At 39.9% G+C, this 21,809-nt stretch overlaps 1 protein-coding gene across 3 annotated transcripts in view; it reads right to left on the reverse strand.

Moving 5' to 3' along the window:
• Positions 1–4,828: 4,828 nt before the first annotated feature.
• LOC119901836 (guanine nucleotide exchange factor VAV3-like) overlaps positions 4,829–21,809 on the reverse strand; it is a 49,399-nt gene continuing 32,418 nt past the window's right edge. For 2 of the 3 annotated variants that reach the window (XM_038717546.1, XM_038717545.1), the window contains exons 21-27: positions 18,946–19,011; positions 18,676–18,710; positions 18,409–18,525; positions 15,464–15,551; positions 14,868–14,997; positions 7,062–7,221; positions 4,829–6,336 (exon numbers count right to left, since the gene is read on the reverse strand). In XM_038717546.1, coding sequence (XP_038573474.1) covers positions 6,282–6,336; positions 7,062–7,221; positions 14,868–14,997; positions 15,464–15,551; positions 18,409–18,525; positions 18,676–18,710; positions 18,946–19,011 — 651 coding nt within the window. In that variant the 3' untranslated portion in view covers positions 4,829–6,281. The remainder of the gene's footprint in view (positions 6,337–7,061; positions 7,222–14,867; positions 14,998–15,463; positions 15,552–18,408; positions 18,526–18,675; positions 18,711–18,945; positions 19,012–21,809) is intronic. The other variant, XM_038717547.1, reaches the window with a different exon arrangement.

Raw genomic sequence — 21,809 nt, forward strand, 5'->3', positions numbered from 1 at the left:
GATACAAACAACTGATCTTTTTTGAGTTGCTGTATAGTACTCAGTGAGTTAGGTCTCTTACTCCAATAACATTAAATACTTTTTACATACAAACACTCTATTGCCACACAACTCTATGGTAGGTACATCTACATTAATTTTAAATAAGAATGAATTCATGGGCAATTTTATGCTAAACATGTGCAACTTGGGCCCGCACAGGATTGGGTAATACTGATTAACTTGCACATTGCTGCATAGCAAAATCCACGTAGAAGAGTAACTAGGTAGTGAAGTGACAGAAACTGGGAAATTAACATGATATGAAGTACAAACACAAAAGTGGATTTCAGAAGCTAAAATTGAAAGAAGCAGCCGAGCAAGAAAAAGCAAAAATATAAATTTTCCTTCAAAATAAAGATTGGATAGTAGCAAGCACGAAATGTGGGCAAGAAGAGCTGAAGGGGACACTCGCTGCTAGCAACCGCATTGCGCCATCCACCGTGGTGGTGAGGACAAGGACGTGCCCCCGGACACTTTCAAACTACAGCCTGAAACACCGCACGCTGCAACAGACAAATTCTTTTGAGCAAGCAAGTTATGCCATATTTTAAAAAATGACATAACGACATGACATGTTTAAGGGTGCTTTTACACCTGCCTCATTTTGTTGTTGAATCGGACTAGAGTTCGTTTTCCCCCTTGGTGCGGTTCATTTGGGCAGGTGTGAATGCAACAGTTGCACTCGGGTGTACATGTCCTGTTTAACATTTGGCTACTAATCATGCTAAAAATAAATTATTACTTCATGAGCTATTTGCGATACAGATCAGAAGCATTAAAGTGCTGCATAAACTTCTGTCAGTCACTGGAGTTTGATTGAGATGACAATCGCCAAAGCTGTCCAATCAACAAGTTACCTGTAAGTCTGTGTACCGTCATAGTAACTTCTCTTGGTTCGTTTGTAAAACTACAGTGTGACCTTGAACCGGGCCAGAACTAAAATGCAACTGTGTATCATTTTATCATTTTTTTCACTTGGTCCGGACCAAATGAACTGAACTACAGGTGTGAAAGCACCCTAAGAGACAGCATCTGACAAGTGAACACAGCACAAGAACTAACCAAGATGTTGATTGTGGGCAACTGCATCGCTGCAAGCTTTGAGGTAGTGTGCACCCTTTTACTGCTTTTCTTAACAATTCCAGTGACTGTGGCCTCTCCAGAACGATCTTTTTCCAAACTCAAACTTATCAAATCTTACCTGAAGAGCTCACTGAGACAGACCTGTTAATCTGGAGTTGTCACACTGTCAACAGAGAAGGCCCTGCCTGCCAGCTGGATTTAAAGGGTTTAATAAACGACTTTACACAGCAAAACAGGATAATATTTTCACATGCGTTAAGGTGTGCTGTCACCGGTCATGTGTTCATATGTGTGATGGTGCGCTGTCATCGGTTAGGCTATGTTTTAATCTCTTATGGTGCTCCAACACCACTTTGGTCACACAGGCTAGTCTATATGCTTTGCTATTATGACTCATCTTCCTTATAGAATGCTGTCTGGTTTCATTTAGTTTGGATGTCAACTGTGCAGTGCATTTCGCTGTGGCTGGTTGTTTTAAAGCCGCAAGCTTTCACTTCTTTAATTTGCTAATGACATTATGCTACTTTGATTGTGATGGGAGGGCCCGCTATGACCGTTTTGCATCGGGGGGGGCCACAAGCCAACTTGTTACGCCCCTGATGTAAAGACATCTTGTCTGTGTGAAGCATAACATTTTGAACAACAATTTAGCGGTGGCTGAGAACTGGTTGCACTGTTAGCTGGCAGGTCCGTTGTGGAGCCAGCCAGCCAGTCTTTCATTTGTAGTGTTAAAGATGACAGGGTCTGTTCGCGTCAGTTAGTCACTGTTCCAAGCAGGCCATGCTGGAGGACTGCTGCAGCCGCCGGGTCGGGCCAGTGTCCAGCAAAAAGAGTGAAGAAAGAGACAAGGAAAGAGAGTGATGTTGCGTTGCGGTTTTTATCAGTGAGGTGAAGTCATATGTCAGAGGCCAATCATAGCTGCAGCTGGGTCTCTGGGCTGAGTTTCTACCTCAGGATTCCTGGAAAACTGAGTTCAATGACTCACATGATAAAAGTTTGATTATGATCACAATTAAACAACTTCACATGTGAGGTCCCTGTGATCCCAACATAGTTTTGCAGGTATTTGGTCATGCTGTACACCCAAGTATTGGACAAAGTGACATTTTGACCTGATAATGATGGTAAAGGAAAAATATTCTGCCTATCTATCGAGCATATATAGATATGTAATACATTAGATAAGCTGATTTCACTGGATGAAAGCCCCTGTACCTAAACACAATAAGACTTCTCCAGAAACAACTCATGATCTCTCCTCATTGAAAAAATGCTTAATTAAGCACCGTGGAGTTCTCCTAAACAGAATCAAAACAGTATCAGAACAAGATCACCATCATCGATAAAAGAAACCAAAACTGTTGAGGAGCAGGATGCAAACATCCACTGTCAAAGTCAGACTCGTACATCAATCCACCCATCCTCCTAGCCCTTTTTGCAGTGACGTGACAACATCCTGCCACTGCCTTTGTTGCTGAATGTAAATACGTTGTTTATAAACAAATGATTATGGTTTTTCAGGAGTAGACAGCTGTAAACATGTGGTTTTAAAATCGTTTTTGTCTTGCTCATGATGGTCCAGCCACCAAGATTACTTTTATTTATTGGCTCAGTATTTGGTTGAGTCAGCCTTCATCAAATCTTCGTTTATTATGGCATCAGGCCATTAAATAGTAAATGTCAGTTCCAACAGCTTATATGGGTTTTGTAATAGGACTGGATATAATTTTTCTACATTCCTCTTTTCTCTTGCAAGGCAGCTTTTTACGTACCTTGTCTCAATAGAGAAAAACTCAGTAGTTGTAGTTTTATGATTTTGTAAGGGGGGTTGGTGGTCACAAGTCAGCAGTTGAATATAAATCTTACAGATAAAGTCTTTCGGAGAGTCGAGCCCTTTTGAAAGGAACTGAGAGCTCACCGTATTTGAAGGCAGTTTCAGCTTTTGCTAAATCCCTGTTTAACCCCATATAGCGATACAGAGGGGCTGACGGGCAAAGACCAGGGGTTAAGGAGATCATTCAGACAGATAAAGATGATGCATGGCTTCCTTCTCTCTGCCTTTTGTCTCTCTCTCAGATGCGCACACATACCCACGCACACCATCTTCTTGCCCCCTGTACTTTATCTACTCTGTAGCAACCTTGTACACCCGTTTCTCTCTCTCTGGCTTCTGTCCAACTTCTCAGTCGTCGCCTTTCATCTCTTTGGCTAAGACAGGAACAGGCAGATTAAGGAGAGGAAGAGTATTAGGGGAGCCATTCTTTCTGCCTCTTTGTGACGGGAGGGTTACTGTTAGCGCAGCGGAGCCCTCCCTCTGTTGGGTTTGGTCATTAGAGGGAGGCTACGGAGCGGTGGGGGGAAAGTAAGCCTTAGGGAGTGTTTACATTACAAGAATACTGATATTTTGAGACTCTGGTGTATAAATGCATTCTTATATTTGACATTATTATTATTATATTATTTGTATTTCCGGTTGAAGCTTATATTTAAAAAAACAATGAAATACAAAAGGCAATACATTAATATAAGTGTAAAACAAAACAGTAGAAAGAGTACATCATCGGTTGTCAGTTGTCAAAAGGCAGAAAGAAAATAAGTTGATCAGTAAGAGCATCAGAACATTGCAGGAGAAAATGCCAGAAACCAGTGTGAATATGGTTGTCATAGACATAAATTGACAATAACTAGCTGCATTGTAACAGTTCAAAGGGCTTAATGACATTGAATGAATTGCATCTGCTGCATCTGTTGCTTAAAATATCATCATGGATAATGACAATACATTTTTTTCATTCTAAACATTTTGTATGAAGCTGTCACCATCACTATTATCATCATTATTATTGGCATGACACAAAAGACCCATGGATTGTGTATGTAAATCAACAAATTCCAGCTTGCTTTCTGTAATATTTCCTTTTGTCCATGACCAAAGACACAAAAATCGTTTTACTCCTTAACAGCTATGAAGATCCCTTCCATAAAGTACAGGACACATCACTATTGAAGAAGTTCAAATGTCCCCTCACCCCACACCTCTAGCCATTATTCTTCATTTCTGCATGAGATACGAGAGTTTTTGGAGAGAACAATGCATGCAGCAAAGACATTTAAAAAAAACCTCTCTTATTCAGAAAATGTCCAAAAATATTCTTATAAGATACATTTGATGGTTTCGAGAAGAGGATCAGCCAGTAATTGCTAAAGACAAGGGTCTTGTTTCACAAAAAGTGATTTGCGAGCTGTGCTTACATGTAAACTGCAAATGGTGAATCACATTTCACAAATGATTGTCGCCTGCACATGGGAGATAAATTTGGGACTTTGGCTACCGCATGCTCATGCATGTGTAGCAGGTATGGTGTTGGTGTCAAAATTAACAAATAGGATTTTTTTCATCTTCAAATAGTATCTTGCATGTTGCAGCTTAGGTGAAAGGGGCCCAAGATAGATTTTATTTTAGTGGCGCAAATTTTGAAAGAAAACTAGTACCTTCAACGAGCTTACATGTTCCTATAAGACAACTGCTTTCAGGTGTCTCTCTTTTCTGTTCTGTTTGTTAAGCCATTATTGGAGCACTGCCACTTCTCCACTGCACCTCCACAACCGTGTCAGACATGGCTGTGATTTATGATGCAACTGCAAAGACTTTGTTCCTGCAATGTTGCATTTGTCTGAAGAGGGAGAAATCAAATTTCAAAAGTACCATTCAAAGAGTATGCTTTTATTAAATATTGATGTCACACACATGGTTAGCGGGATGTTAACGTTTGAAGGAAAACAGCATCATTTAACGCCCTTGTGCCACCTTGCTCTACAGTGAACAGCTGTTACATCATCCTTGAATCATTCATTCTGAAACCAGAAAGAGTTGAGGTAAACACAAAATGTGTGGATTGTAAAGGGGCTCACAGTGACTGATCAAAAGATGAAGGAGCTCTCTGTGAAGTATAGACAACACATGCACTTTTAAAACTTATATTGGCTTTGTAAATCCTTTTGTGCATATTTTGTCTCTTTGATGACTTCACATGTCTGAATCCAAACATGAGAACTGGGCATATTTTTTCCCCCTTCAGTGCCATTAAATGGGAACATTGTGAAACATCATGAAAGTATGAGTTGCTTCTTCCTTTTGATGATTCACCATATTCACTCACGGGGCCAGCCGTAATTGTGGTCAGTTTTGGCTTAAATGAATACTTCAATCTATTGCGAAATAGGTTTATTCGCTTTCATGACAAGAGTTAGATGAGAGGACTTCGTACCACTTTCATGTCTGTCCACAACATATGAAGCTACAGCCAGCAAACTGTTAGTTTAGCTTAGCATACAGACTGGAAAACAGCGCCTTCCACAACCACATTATCAACTGCTTTGTCTCCAGATGTGTTTACCTGTCATGATATGATGAAATTACTTCTGACTTTGCAAGACTAATAGTCATAAAAGTGCAAACACATCACATGTAAATGACAGATCAATCCTCCACGCTGTGGTGCTGAAATCACTCCATCCTTTTTTAAAACGGCATCAAATCCCGTTTCAGCAATTGCATTTAAATATCACATATTTTATATCAGTCCAGTAATTTAAAATTTCAAAAATAAAATGGGTTTTAGAAAGAAAGTTGAACACAAACGTCAGAACAGCCAAGAGGGCAATAGTGTTCCAACAGTCAAAGCTCCTCAGCATCTGCATTTAAATTTGGTACGAGTACCTGGGTGTGCGCTGTCAGCGGGATCTATGTTCCAGTTGGGTGACTGAGCCTTCCTGGTATTGAAACATGATGACAGTTAAGGCAAGTCTCACACCAGCCAATGGAGTCATCAATAATAAGACGAGGTGAGCAGGAAGGGAGGAGGGAGGGTTATCTGGGCACAGCACATGCACTTCCCATAGGGCCGCAGGGGCAGACAGGCCGCAGAAAGGCGAGATATGGAGTGGCGCTCCTGGAATCTGTGATTTGACATCTGCTCTGTGTGAGAGTCTGTCAGAGGGCAGAAGAAGGTTTTTGGGGGCACTGCCGCTTCCTCTTAAGTCAGAGTCTCTGGGTTTTATCTAAGAGATCTGGCTTGCAGGGCACAGAGAGCAGCTAAGCAGCATGGCTCTCACTGGAGGTGGTCAACTTTGAATGGATGCCGAATAGATGTCATTCATCCGGAAAAGTCACTCCTCCTCTTCCACGTAAGTAGAGGGAAACCAGCCCACCTGAAAAGCGGCAAAACAGGATACAATTCAGGCAGAAGCACTCAAATGCACAAATATTACACATGATATATATGTTTTGTATTTTCCACTCTTTCTCCAAATTCTGAATGGTGAATTGTCCTCACACTGCTGTCCTTGTCTACATTGGCGTTAAAGGCCTTTGCACACAAAGTCCGTATTTATTGTCTGAAATTGTTGCACATTTAAAGATGAACACAACCTCACGTTGTGTCACTTTAACACACAGACTCCAAAACTTTCGTCCGTCGTTAAAGTTTTCAGAAAAGAAATTGTTCTACATTTTTCAAATCCTTCCCAAGCACAGTATAATTTCATAACTCAGATAGCTACTTTAAGCAGGTCAGATAGTGATATTCAGGTGGATGATGATGATGATGACGGGGAGGAGGATGAAATTTAGCAGGAGGACAGCAGAGTCAGGACCTGCAGGAGCTGCAGACAGATGACGTGTCCACAAAATCATCCTCACTGCTCGACAACTCCATTTTGTTTCATATTGTAAATGTTAGCAACAAATATAATAATAAATCAGGCTCAGTGCGCAAGGTTTCTGTGCAAGCTGAGCAGTTTTTATTGGATGACGTATAAAGAAAAAAACGTCCAAAAAATACAATATTTAGTTACCACGGCATATTATAAGAGCACATATGACATAAGATGAAATGAAAGTATCCAGAAATGTGCTATAATGACAGGAGACCTACAGTAGACCTACCCTGCCGTCGATCTCTCCCTTCCACCACCCATTGGACATCTTCGAGTAGATCGTGATAATGTCTCCCTGAAGCAGGGAGAGCTCTCGTGTGTCTCTGGAGCAGAAGTCATAGCGTGCTACTGCAATACCCACCACCCTGGGAGAAAACACTGAGACAAAGAGATCTTGTCTTATTATTGGGAGCCATCTCCACTAAATTTCACCAGTATTCCTCTCTGAGATTGAGAGTGATTTAGTACAGTTCTTTGAGCTACAAAATTAGACAAGAACTATTATCTCAGGAACTGCTGTCATTGGTCCACAAAGAGCTATATCACACTCACCTGCAACCTATTTTTAAAACTCGAATACTAACTAACACTAACTTTGAAGTGAAAAATCCCATTCTCATTCTAATCTGTTGGACCCTGCCATTCAGTGTTTGAAGAACTACTCACCCGTGTCAGCCTCTTGAAGCCACATTTTCCTCTGCAATCAGAAATCCTAGGCTTTCTAAATGTTATCTATCCTCTTAACTCTTAGGTTTGTCACGTCGAGAGCACTTGAAAGTACAAAGATGATTGGTGACCAATTTTTAACTGTACCCCGAACTGATCTCATTTTAAAATTTTACTAAACTTTTGACAAGAAAAATGTTAACTCAAGGCCCACTTTAATCAAACACAAGTTTGGACCTTCCATTAGGAACAGTAGGATACAGTACTGTAAGTACTAGCAAGCTTTTTGGGACTACAAGGACAATGAGAGGGCAAACTCTGCTTGACTACAGCCACTTTTTTTACCTTTAATATACAGTGGTATATCTTAATTACATTTCATTGAGCTTTTGTAGTTTCTACAAGGTTTACAATGGTATGAAACATTTCCCAAAAGTATTATCAACATTAAAATGACTATGGCTACATTGTAAGGATGATCAGGCAGCAAAGATCCTTGACTCTTGGGTCCCTTAGTTGTGCTGCTATAAGCCTAGACTTCAGATTGCATCAGCACTTCAGGCTATTCCTACACAGACATGTCAGGGCTCATATCACATGTGAACACAGGTGTGCATAGTTTTGTTTTCCTTATCTGTGGAAATACAGGTGACACTATTTGGAAGATGATGCTGGATGAAAGGAATACATCTACTCCCTGATGCACACACAGGCACATCATGCCAACACAGACGCTTGAGCCCAGACATGCATGTAGGTGTAGGCTCATGTGTAACCGGGTGCTCCCAAGAACGTATTGCACGGTACTGACACATATTGGCGACCTCGGGTATGGGAGGCGGACACGCTGAAGAGGAAGCTAAAACCCCTGGGCACTAGCGTCGGTCGCCAGTGCGTCTCTTAAGGTGTCGGGAAGTGAGGTTTACTCACTGCACAGCCTCACTGGCTTGCGTCACACATGCCAAGAAAATAAAAAATTAAATTAAGTCAAAATTTTATATTTTTTGTTGCAGTTCATTAATAAGTGAAACCATACAAACAAAAGAGTATGTCCCCTATTTAATTACCTGGATTGATAATTTTAGTAACATGTAAATGCCTGCAGTGGCGGCTTTGTAGCTCTTTGCCAGTGGTTTGTTGACAATTCTACAGTTATTTTCACCAAGTGGTAGATATCATAGCTGTCAGAGGTTCACAATATTTCCGCTTTGGAATTACAGGAGGCTGTTTTTCCCCACATGGCAACTTGTACGGTCCTTGCAATATGACATAAAAGCAGCACCGCTAGATTATATTATTTAATAGAGACAGGAACACAAGACATTTGTCTTTGGAAACCTGGAAATGTGGGTATACAGCAAGGGAGAGACAAATAGAGTAGAAAAGCTGTACCTGTACCTGACCAGAAAGGCGAGGAGGAGGGAGGAACAAAGCTGCAGCCGCCAGGAGGAACTACAGAGAAACGAAGCGAGTGATGGGGTGTTCAGGCCGTAGAGGGAGCAAAGAGAGAACATAAGCAAAGAAAATACAAGTTTGATAGAAAAAGAGTGTGAGAGAGGGTAACGGAGAGAGAGAGAAAGGAAAAGTTGGCAAAGTCAAAGAACAAGCAAAAAGCAAGTAGAGAAGAGTGAGAGAGGAGGGAAAAACAGTGAAGGCATCAGACCATTTTATATAATACTGATCAATAGAAGATGAGTATTGAGTAATTAACATACATATTAAACATACATAAATGTCCAAAAGTATGCACCCATGTTCACATATTTCGATCTGGGACTGTTTTTAATTTTTTCCCCCTGCTTCTTAATGCTACAATTTACAATGATATTTCATGAAAAATAATTTATAAATAATAATAAAAACTTTATTAATAGCATGCTTAAAACGTTTTGCGAACCATTTGGAGAGGGCCCTTTCATGTTTCAACGTGACAATGCCTCCCCTGCACAAAGCCAGGTCCAAAAAGGAACGACTTTTGCAGGAAGCCAATCCCCATAATCCCACCGGTACTAGTATGCCCCGACCAACACAGCCCCTTTGTGTTGCGTTAACGTATGGCTGTTTTCAGTCTGAACGCCCGCTTATTGCCCAACAACAGTAGCTGACCACATTGAGTTGCAGTTCAGAGTCCTGTTCAGAGCCTTCCCAGAAGAGTGGAGACTATTGGAGCTTACTGATGCCTATAGCTTTTGAAAGAGATGCTCAACAATCACACATGGGTGTAAAGATCAGGGGTCTCATTTATAAAGTGTGCGTACATACAAAACAGGGCTGGAAACGTGTGTACGCCACTTCCCAAGCAAAGGTTGTGATCTATAAAAAACAAACTTGACGGGAAAATGTGCATCCCCTAAGTAAACTCTGAACCATGCCTACGCACATGAAGAGGAGAAATGAGAAACGGTGACTCACATTGCAGAAGGATGAAACGGTTTGAAATGGATAGGCCTACTATTGTGTAAAATAAATCGAAACATTACCTCTGAGTAGTATAGGCTTAAAGCCTTTCTGAATAATCAGACACTCCTTTGATTGATTTTTCCCTGAAGTGCGCAATCAAAAAACATAATGTAAGATAATTTGCAGCGCACAAAAAGAACCATGCTTGAGGATAATAAACACAAACAGAGATATCTGTTTCTGCAAAAGAACACCTCAAATATGTTAGACAGTTTAATCCGGAATCATATTAATTAATATTTGCATGCATTGAAATTTATTCTCATAAATAAGGTGAACAGGAGGACAAATTACAATGAAATTGATGCAGTTTTTAGTGCGTCAGTTGAGCAAATATGAGTGCATAGTTTCATGTATTGTTATCACATTGTTATTCCATAGCATTGTCTTATCGAGCCAAACGCTCTGCGCCAGCGTGTGGATGTGATTTGCTGCTTGTAAAGACATGTTATGGAAAAATAACTCTATTTTATTGCCATTTACAAGAAGTCACAGGCTATTTCTTTTAACTTATTGGCAGCCTCATTAAGTGAGTGGAGTGTTTGTGTAGTCTAAATAAATGTTCAAACACCAGTGGAATGCATTTTGTTTACTCTTTTTTCAAGCAGGGGAATCCAAATTAGTACCTGGGTCATCCCGTCTTGCGTGTGTGTGTTTCCCCCTCCAGTCCGCAACGTCACTACTCAAGAGGGATATCTGTTCCTGCAGATAGGTTATAAAGGGGTGGAGCTCCGGTGCCCCCTTTCCTCCGGTGCACAAGCGTTGCGCGAAAGTGCGTTTTTTACCCACCAAACAACATGCTTCAGCTTCACCAAAAGGAACATCAGCTTCACACTGAGGTAAATCTCGTTTTGTAGCTTGTCTGTCAGAATTTTCCTCCTTTTTTTCCTGCAGTCAGAACGTATTAATATTAATAAGGGGCGTTTCACTGACTATTTATAGGCAACTATGGGCGTTTGAAGGGTCGGACATGGAGCTCACTCACATGCGCCATATTTCAAGTTGATTGTGATTTATATAGGGAACTTGCTTACAAGTGTGCATATGTACGGTTTTATAAGTCTGAATATTTTTTTGCTGTACACCATTTTTGGCTTTTGGGCGCACGTATACTTTTAGTGAGGTTTCTACGCACAGTTTTATAAATGAGACCCCAGGTGTTCAACTACATAATTTTGGCCATGTAGTGTTGCTTCTATAACCTTTCCCAGCTCATACTGCATAATAATCAGCAATAACAACCTTTTGAGCTTCAGACCAGGTAAGCCAAAGCAGCAGCATGGGGGTAAGTATACATCTGGGCACAGCATGGCGCCATGACAAGGCAACGACTGGGAATCCATGCCGCAGAGGCAACGACTTCTGCTTCCATATGAAATTCTATCTGAGCCAGCAGACCCTCACACTGAGACAACCACCTCCTGTCATCACAACAATATGGTCCCATGCCTTCTTCCTCTCCCCCACAGGGATGAGTAAATGCAGGACAATATGTGTCAACTCTTTGTCTGACCAGAGTGCACACAAACAACTACACATACCTGCAGAAGGAAGAATATATAGCATAAACAAAACACATACTGTATGTGTGTACATATATAAGTGTATGTACTGTACTTAAAAAGTTGGCACTAGAATTTACTGTACAGTTTAGTATAATCAAACTAAATATCCTGTAATAGTTTCAGTTTTTCTTTAATATTTTAAGATCTAATTTTAACAGAGATTTTAAATAGTATTGACCAATAATCATTAATTTAAGACAACAGAAATGTATATCCCAACATGGATATGTAGCTACAAAATGATCTGACCTACAGAAAATAGAGGACATTTTAAATGATTTCCCAGCGCTAACATTCACACACATACACAGACAAAAAGCACTCAGTTAGACTTAATTAAAGATGCTGGCAGTTTTTCCAAACAAATTACTCCAGAGTTTTGATGGTTTTTCAGCAGTTCGGCATCTTGTGATTGTTTTCTCAGCCTTGCATTCTGATTTCTCTGCTATGAGGTGTCTGTTTTGAGATTCAAACCATTTTTTGTGCATGTTTGTTTTGGCATGACATCTGTCTTTCCACGGAGGCTGTTTACCAGACAGAGAATGTAGTGCCCACACTAAGTCTGTCTATGGGGGTGGACGACTTAAGGCAATAATAATCTATCCCAGAATGCACTGAAGCAACGACGGGTCTGTCAAGGCTTTCTCACAGAAGGAAGCGCGGTGAATGGCAGTGATGCACAAACACACCTCTTGCAGAGCTGCTTTGAAGCCTGATGCGCTGGGAGACCGGCGCTGCCAAAGGAGGCAGAGGGACAAGGATGTAGCAGAATTTTATATCCAAACAGACACAAAGGGCTAACTTTGACTTTGTTCCAGCGTTCGTCTGCTTGCCTCGGCTGCTGATGCAGCGGCTGTTGTTGTTTACACGTACACCTCTCTCTCTTTAAGTTAAGACAGTTTACCTCCAGCTGCTTTCTGCTCTTTTACATCAGATCACATTTGCAAACTTTTCCCAGTTTTGTGGAAACGTGCACAGTCCCTCGGTTGGACCAGGGGTGTCCCCCAGGTGTGTGTCAGCAGGCGGCTGTCACACAGTTTTCCCCGCTGCCAGCCCAAGTGAAATGTCATGTCCTGTCAGGAAAATTGTGAAGCCATCTCAGAGCTGAGCAGCGTGCAGAGTGTGACGTTTGGAATAGCAGGCTCCTGGTGCTTGCCTGGGGCATTGGGCCCTAACTGGGACCTCTCTGCCAAGCCTGGTGAGCTGCCAGGGCTCCTTTTTATTTCTTTCACTCACTGTCTCTCTCACTCCCTCTTTTGTCTTTTGCTCTCTCTCTTACCCCATACCTTGCCTTTGTATCCTGTGTGTCTCTTTTATGCCTTTTACACCTGGTAATAACATGCCATCTGGATTTGGATCTTTTCTGGGTAAGGAAAAACATGCACTGTCAATTCATTGCAATCGGAATAGGACTGGAACAGTTTCATATGAAGGTGGTCTGGCTTGAAATGGATCTCATCTGGGTGTAATTTAATCAGTACAGTTTGGCCTCATTTTTAAAAGGAATAATTAAACATTTGGAAAATATACGTATTTCATAGCATAACAACTGGAAGACAAGGAGTTATGTGGAGTAAAATTAAAAATAACATACGAAAACGTTATTTCTTTTTAATTAAAACATAAAAAATCTATCATTATGTCTGTGGTATCCCACATTAAGATTTGAAAATACTGAATCGGGCTAGCTTTTAGCTCCATCTCTACCTCTTTCCTTACCCTCTCCCGACCTCCCATCACTGTCTTTCTCAGTGTGTCCCAAATTTCTCTCTCCCTTTCCTTCTCTCCTCTTCTCTCCCTACACCTTTTTTGCCGCTCCCACCTATCTCTGCCTCGACTCTCCATACTTTCTATCTCTCTTCCTCATGGTGAACGAGCATCTGCTTCTGTCTCTGAGGGCCAGTAATAATGCAATGACTGGACTTGTTGAATTTAAGCACAAGAATGGATTTATTCATGTCGGCAGGTTGAACTCAAACATGCTGCTTTACCTCTCACAGACAAGAATTACCTCTTTATCACAGGGTGACGGTAACTGTGTGTTTCATTCTAACTATGTGAAAGCATCTCCCACAACAGTATTTCCATATAACGTACAATGTACATTTGACTTTAATCACTCACTAGTTAATCACTCCTGTTTAGTGTAAAAATTACAGTCTTGCCTGTAATTTTCTTTATCAGTATTCTATACAAGCACACCATCTCTACTGAACAGGTACCATTCTTTTTTAACAATGTACATTCAGTTTTATTTTCTCATCATTTTCATTTTGTTTTCTCATTCAAAAATAACAAAAGTGGAAAATATAACATCTACAATTCCATGACAACTGGAATTGACAAAATCCATCTGCTGATGAAGACCATGCGATTTTATCGATAGCTCCAGAACAACTCCAGAAAAACATTGCAACTTAGGTTTATTTTTAGGTAGAATGCACACTGACAGTAATGCATAATTTGACGGTGTGACTTTCAACACTGATTGATCATATAATATTTCTTGAATAAATAGAACCATGATAGATTACCATCAATAACATTTAAAAAAAATTTAAATTGGAATATAGGACAGAAAATTATAAAATTTACTATCGTGGAACTGTTTTACAGCCAATCAAAGTATTTTGACTTTTGTTTTTAATCTTTGACATCTTAGGTCTTTGATCTATTCTGCAGTCTGACCAAGGCCTAGATCCCATTCATCACAAGGAGATAGGGTCTTGTGTATATGGTCAAATATAAATGACATTATACATGTGCTTGAAATGTTGTGTTTGACTTCATTATGATAATGACAAGCAAAACTGAAGCTCTGTTCCACAGGGCATCATGTTAGCTCATTATGCTGTGCTAAATATTTCTAGCATGTCTCACATGTCGAAGATATTAAGACACAGTTTTAACTTGAGTGTGTAAAAAACGAACAAATGCTCAGCATGATTTGCAATCTAAGACATTTTATACAGTTCTTCAGGTGAGGGTAACAACCATTATAGCAACTGAGATACTAATTCCAGCAAACTGTTTCTGCCTTCAGCTTGATCTGTTGTGTCTATTTGAGAAATATAAGTTTCTATTGACTGTTTTGGTCACCTAGAGAGGCTTTACAAGCAGGTCTAACCTTACCCAGGGAAAAACAACTCACCTTACTTTATCTGAACTGAACTATTGTAGCAAAATCCACCCCCTCCGGTACTCCAAACAGGTCAAAACAAATACTCAGACTTACTTTCAACTATAACTGGATCAAGATCTGATCTGAACTGGTAGGATTTCCACCTGTCAGACAGATAGTCTCAGGGAAGGATGTTTGGGAAGCAGACTCACCATTGCCAGCCTTGGTAATGGCCCTGGGTATGTTTCCATTGGACAGTTCCCTATAGGGAACCTGCAGAGTGGTGTCAAGACTGCTGAAACCCTCCTTCAGAGAGTGCTGCTTGTAGTATTCCACCAAGTCCTGTGTAAAACAGGCACAATACAACAAAACACACTCTTAACAATAACAAACCAGGGTGTACAGGACATGGTATTGCGTAGAAATGTATAGAAATGGTTGGTTAGGGAGAAGCGACTTGTTTGATCTTGACACTACAACAGCAGCCCGTACTGACAAATTGTTTCTGAGCAGGGTAACTAACCACAATAGATCTTAATATCTGCCCGTTTCAATTGTAAGTACCAGAAACATAGCCTACTAATATTAGTTACTGTCATACAATACCACAGGCAGTTGTTACAATGTAGCAATAATTAGTAGACATATTTTAATCATTGTACGAAACAAAGGTAACATTTTCACTTGCATGCTGGGATTTATCTCAAGGAAGTGCGGCAAAAATAGTGTAATGTCAAAAATTATTATACTCATTAATGTTACAGCAGTTTAAGCAGCACACAAATCTATACAAAGTCAAAACATTTACCAGCACAGTCTTGAACAGGCGGCTCTCAGCGATGTAAAAACAGCAATCCTTGGTCAGAATCTTAATGTGCTTGACTTTGTCGTTGAACCTGTGGATGATGAATAAGACATTGGCTGCTAATCAACTATACATGCTTCCACACCAACCCAGGCTCTATAATGAATCATTACGAAGGCCTGCCTGAGCTGAGTTACCATGCTGAGCTGAGCCAAGCAACTTTGTTTGACAAGAACACCACTAGGTTTCCCTCCTGTGGAAATGAGATCCAATTCACTCATATCAGATAATAATAGACGCATCATGGGATTATTCAGCAGTGTCTACTTCACCACGCTTCATCATTATTACGCAGGTAATGCCTTCAAGTGAATGAGTTGTGAGCATATTGTACCAAACAATGGTTTTCTGTCTTAGACTGTATTATTTGAAATATCTTTAGAGGCATTAAGAGCTAAAAGTTTACAGTATTTAACCAGAAATTAGAGAAAGGCTGGAGAACCCGTTTTTTAATCCTTATCCTGGTAGATGCCATTTAGTGCGGTCACATAACCTGAGATAGAAACATTTATCACAGCTGACTGTGAAACATATTGTACAGTACTAGAGAGTGTAGTCCTGTGAGAATCCTAGCTCAGTATATATTGTTGAAAAATAATATGGGCAAACCTTGAAAATACATACACACTGTTCAGTACACACATAGTGTTTGCACGAGTGGGGATGTGCTGTCAAGCCGATTGCAAGCACAGTGCTATATATTGAATGTCTCCCATATGGTGATGTGCAAGTTACACTGGAGGTAGATCTGCATTCTAAATCTCCCAATGGAGTGCATAACGGATGAGAAGAATATGGTCATTCACTGATACATATTGAATATATGGTGAGTACTACATTATTGATGTGTGTTGAGTTATATGGTGCATAATACATGGAGACAGATGAATCCTGTTTGGTGAAGGCTGAGTCTTTCTTTCCTCCTTCTCTGTAGGCTACACATACACACAAACATCATTCAACATACACACACACACACACACACACACACACACAAACTGACGACTCATAGTGTTTGACATTAGACAGTTCCAGTTGATTAGTAGCAGCTCTCTGTATAAAGCTCCATTATCTCAAACGGCCATCCTGATAATGATCTTAAGCAGTGAGACAGGCAATTAGGATTGGAGTGTTCAGAAACTGACCCTGTACATCAAAGCTTTGAATGAGGGACGGTATGAGTCCACCAAACCAAATGGGCTGGAATGGTGTGTCACTGGCTAAATAGTCTTAACATCCAAACACTATTTCAGAGTGCACCCTCAATCGTTATAATCTCTGGAGCCGTCATGCCAGGTCGGGAGGACTCGATAGTCCTTTCTTTTTTTTAAAGACAAGCTTTGATGTAGCCTGAAAGATATTCACTAGTGAAATGGACAGTGTTGTACTTCAAAAGAGAGATACCGAGGAACTCAACTTGCAGATAAAGCAACCATTTATTTATTTATTTTCTAAAGGAATGGATGTTTTATCTACAATTCAAGTGCATTGCTAGCCTTTGAAATACATTTCTAAGACTGATAGCCAAAGAGCAGCAAATAATATGATGCAAAGCTATCTGGCTCTCCTTGAACACATGTCTGACGAGACAGACAATAGATGGTTTAATAGATCATCTAATTCCACCTCTTCCCCATACTGTATTCAGTTGAGATGTTTTTAGTCTCCAGCCATGAGAAAAAATCTCAAATGAACAACAACAATGTTTAGGTATGATGTAAGGTACAAATGAAGCCTGTGCCATTGACCCAGGAAGGGCAGATATTCAAATAGCCATTCAGAAAGTTTTGGGTTTCTTTTGCCCAGGTTATTCTTTCCACCTCTACCTCAATGTAATTGAGACAAAATCTTGTTTGATGACAATTGAGAAAATCAACAGCTCACTGCCAACAGTTTTCAGCAGGACTATTTCAAAATAGTAACTGGAAATCGTTTTTTAAGGGCCAAACTGAAAGGTGAAAGCCAAGTGTGTCCCTAAACATCAATGGCTGATTCATTATAAAATGAGGGTGGTTTTTTACCTTTTGACAACTTGGCTCACATACAGTGGTACAATAATTGAAACGTTTATACTGTCCCTTTTCAGGTGTTTGCATATCTAAAAATAGCAGCATTGTATTCACATGCAACCTCAGCTTTAGCGACAGCTGCGGTATAATGTCAGCGAACAGGTGTATAATCCACAACAAACAAAAAAGCACCTCTTGGCTATATTGTATCGATATTTATCCCACACAACAAATCTCATCTATTTTACAACATCCTGCTGCAGACATTGGTCAGATGTACTTTAGCACAATCATACTTTATTAGTAGTATACTTTTAGTACTTTACTGACTCTATTCAGCTCACGTATGAACTGATATGCTAACTTCATGAGTAGCTCTGATATCTCAAAATCTGGGCAAAACAATTTGCTTGGCACTACTAGGGAGTGAGTGAGAAAATGCAATTTGGGTGAAACGACCCTTTGAACTTAATTCTGTCCCCCACTATCTGAATTTCAGTATCAACTGTGATCACACACCAAGCAAACTTTTTTCATTCTTCAGTTGTGGCTGTTGCTGATTACATAGTCACTATAACTTCTTGTGTTGTTTTGACATGAGTGGAACACAGCATGATCTCTTCTTCTGCGGGCAATCCACTTGAACATTTGATGAGGTGTTGGTTTTCAGATACTGCACAATTGTTGTACAGAGCTGTTACTTGAACGTGGATATTTTGTTTGCTTGAATGACTCTTGCGTCTCGCCTCTCACAATAAAGGTGTTTTTGCCTGCTGCTGACTGCATGCACTTTGTTTGTTTCACCATTCATTGTAGTGAGTGAAAATTGTAGGAGATTTAGTTTGGAAATAAATGGAAAACAAGCCATCAGTCACTTACTTTATACTGATGGCGTATTCAGTGCACTCTTTACTCCTGTGTCGAACCAGATAGGTGCTGTTTCCTCGGTCCAAGAGCTCCACCTCAGCCTGATATCTCTCCATTGGCCCTGCAAACCTGAACCACCCGTGAACAACTACTGCACTTACACTGCAATCAATCATTCTGAACATGAGGATGAGAACAGTCAATACAATAAATAAAATAGAGTAAGAATGACTTGTGGTTATTGTTAGCAATCTACAATAATCTATTTTCATCGCTTACCAGAGCTGGGCAGAGTAATCGACAGGTTTTGGAACCTGGAATAGAAAAGAACTGTGGTTATTTTGTTTCTTAATGGAGTCAATACAGAGGGGTGGAGGTCATTTGTGGTAATGTGATATTCAAGCCACATCTAATGGCAAAAATCTGTCTTCCACAGCGAAAAAGTGCAATTGAAAAGCATTCCATACCTTTACACTAGCCATTATCCAATGAATGCATTAAAATCAAACTAAACGTGTCTTATTGATAGTGAAAAATATGCACACTTACACATGGGCAAGGCCTCACAGCGTCACTTGGAAAGAAGCCAATCTTGCTTGTCGCCAGAATTTTGCCCTGCAATGGTAACTGGCTGTTAATCATATTATATATGTCTGGGAGCAACTACACCGCTAACTCTCTCTCTCTCTCTCTCTCTCTCTCTCTCTTCCCCTCCCACACTTGCTTCAATAAATCCTCAGCAATTAGCACACAACAAGCAGTGCCTCTAATTTGCAGCCCAAGTTAATTATGGTTCAAACTCTGCCGGCAGTTAGATTTGTACTGCATCAAAACAAGAGCCTCGTTTAACACTAAATAATGGATCTTATTCTGGTCTTTGAATATCCAAACAGCATGAGCTCTCTGGCTTGCACTAAAGACTAACAAATGCATTTTAGCTAACCCGCCTCAAGCAAATACAAGCTTGATATGAAAATCATTAATTCCTTCAACAAACACAGTGTAGACAAACATTCTTCTCCAGCTAAAAAAAACTAATTGGTTAAACAACACACTTACACAGATTTGCTCCTGTTTAGATGTTCAGTTTCATAACTTAAATTTTATGTCATGTACATTATCTTGTAGACAGTAATAAGCACATATATCAACATTAAGCGCAAGATAATTTGAGTTTCCAGTTCTGAGTTTGAGGTCAATTTGAAGTCCATTGAGTCAATCTGAGAAGACAGTGAGTGTTGAGGGCATGTGGAGCTCTTCATTCAGCTTCCTGCCCTGTTTATCCTTTCCTCCTCACTCCTCTTTATTAGAGTATGAAATGCTTTTTGGGACCGTGCAAGCCCCGGCAGTAACTAGATTGGAAAGCGAATCTTTACCCATCTCTATGATTCATTCTGTGTAATAACATTTCATCAAAGGTATTTTGAGAGCCCCTCTCTATTTGTTATGCCTTCGATAAGCGTATGATAAAGATTAAACTTATTACTCTGTTGGCATAAACAGGCAGCCGCCAAAGGATCAAATGAAATTACAGTGATTGATTGTATTGTTCTGCCAGTGGGACGGGGGATAATTGCCTCCTGGGTAACAGGGGATATGAATTCTCAATGTTCTGTAATTCTATCCTCTGGCGCCACTAGGGACCCTGAAGATTAAAGATACCCTGTGGAGCTTTCATTGTAAATAAACGCGTTTTTGTTTAGATTCAGTGTTTCTCACCAAAACACATTGCTTGTGACCGAAAACACTTGCACAGCCTTATTTTGTATAATCTGTATTGTTTATATCAGATTGTGGTCTTCTTTATCTTCTTTTCTTTTGTCACACTGCATCCGTCCTACATTTTGTACCTCATTACTGCTACCAACTGTTGATATCGATTACCACCATCTGCAGAATCTTTGCAGATATATGTGAATCTTTGAAAACACATAAACACAGACGCCAAACCATAAATATATTTAAAAGGACAACATTTTGATCATGATGTATGGTTTGGAGTCAAAGTTGTTACTTTTTCTTCAATTCTGTTGTCCAGTAGCTAAAACATAGGCGCACACATAGAAAACTGGAATTTGAATTTTTGTGTCTGATTTACCAGATAAAAATTATTACAGAAATTTTAAATTTCTGTGAAAACAGCATGTAAAATCTGCATTAAAAAAAAAACAGAGCTAAATATCAAACCAAACTGCATTAAGTGATTTGCCACAAATAGATGGTCAGCTAGACAGCTTAGCTAGCTGGTGAATTAGCCAAGGCTAGCAGAGCAGCTATAGATAAAACTAAATTTTCTTTATTAGCAGTTATTTCTTAATGAAAAATTTCCATTTTGATGAACCAACATCTTATGTTCAGTTTATTATTTCACATAACTAAATGAGGCAGTAGCTAAATCCAATAATGAGGGAGAAAAGTAGAGCTAAACTAGTCCTGCTAAAATATATATAACATATTTAAATGTATTAAATTGTATACAGATTCATTATATTGAGTTTGTATATTGAATAGTAAATAGAAAGACATATTTCATTTGAACTATAGACTGAAATAATCAAAATAAATTTAATTCACTTCAATAAATTAGTTAAAATGAAAATGAAAGTTGAAAGAACACATTTTGTTTGTAGACTGAATTTTCTCTTCACATTCCCTTTTACTCAACTTCATTTGGATCTGTTGTTATTGCTCTCTCCCTTTATTAGACACTTCAGAAATCTGCTTTTGTCAACCCATGCTCGTGCCATGCATACACGTCTTCTTAATGTGCACTGATAAAGCAGCGTTATATGAATAATGGGAATTTGCTCATCAAAACATTGTGGCCTTATTATAGTATCATCATATATACAGAACAGGAATACACACAAATGTGTATTATCATTAAATTAATTTTATTGTCCCCTCCCAGCATACATAGTTGCCACGGTAGCAAACAATGCAGTGCCATCAGGTCTGCGGCATGACATTCTGCTAGCCGTTCTTTCGGCTTACAAGAAGTCTCCTGGCATTCATGCCCTCAGCCTCCACCTTGTGCTCTGTCACAACAGAGAGAAACATGGAGCACAGGAAATCAAGCTAACAGCCAACTCCCAGCTGTGCCGTTGGCAAAGACTGCAGTCTGATTGGAGCAGCACCAGAAGGAGGATGAGGCTTTAATGCCGCCGTGAATCAGAGGGAGAAACATCTAGGGAGGCTGCCGGAAGACCCCAGATAAATCGCCATCCTTTCAAAAATAGATAAGGTCAAGCGCTGTCAACAGTTTGTTGACCTCGTGAGATGGTTGCTAAATGTGCCTATACATGAGGTTGTGCACCACCATTAAAACATCCTCCAGAGGCTGAAGTGTCTGCTGTGTTATAGTCTTACTGTGGCACTCAATTAATCAACTGAAGGCACTAATTGGTTAGATC

The sequence above is a fragment of the Micropterus salmoides genome, unplaced genomic scaffold, assembly GCF_014851395.1.
Source record: "Micropterus salmoides isolate LMB-PRFRI ecotype aquatic unplaced genomic scaffold, ASM1485139v1 Ms_hic_scaffold_14, whole genome shotgun sequence".
In the NCBI taxonomy this organism is placed as follows: Eukaryota; Metazoa; Chordata; class Actinopteri; order Centrarchiformes; family Centrarchidae; genus Micropterus; species Micropterus salmoides.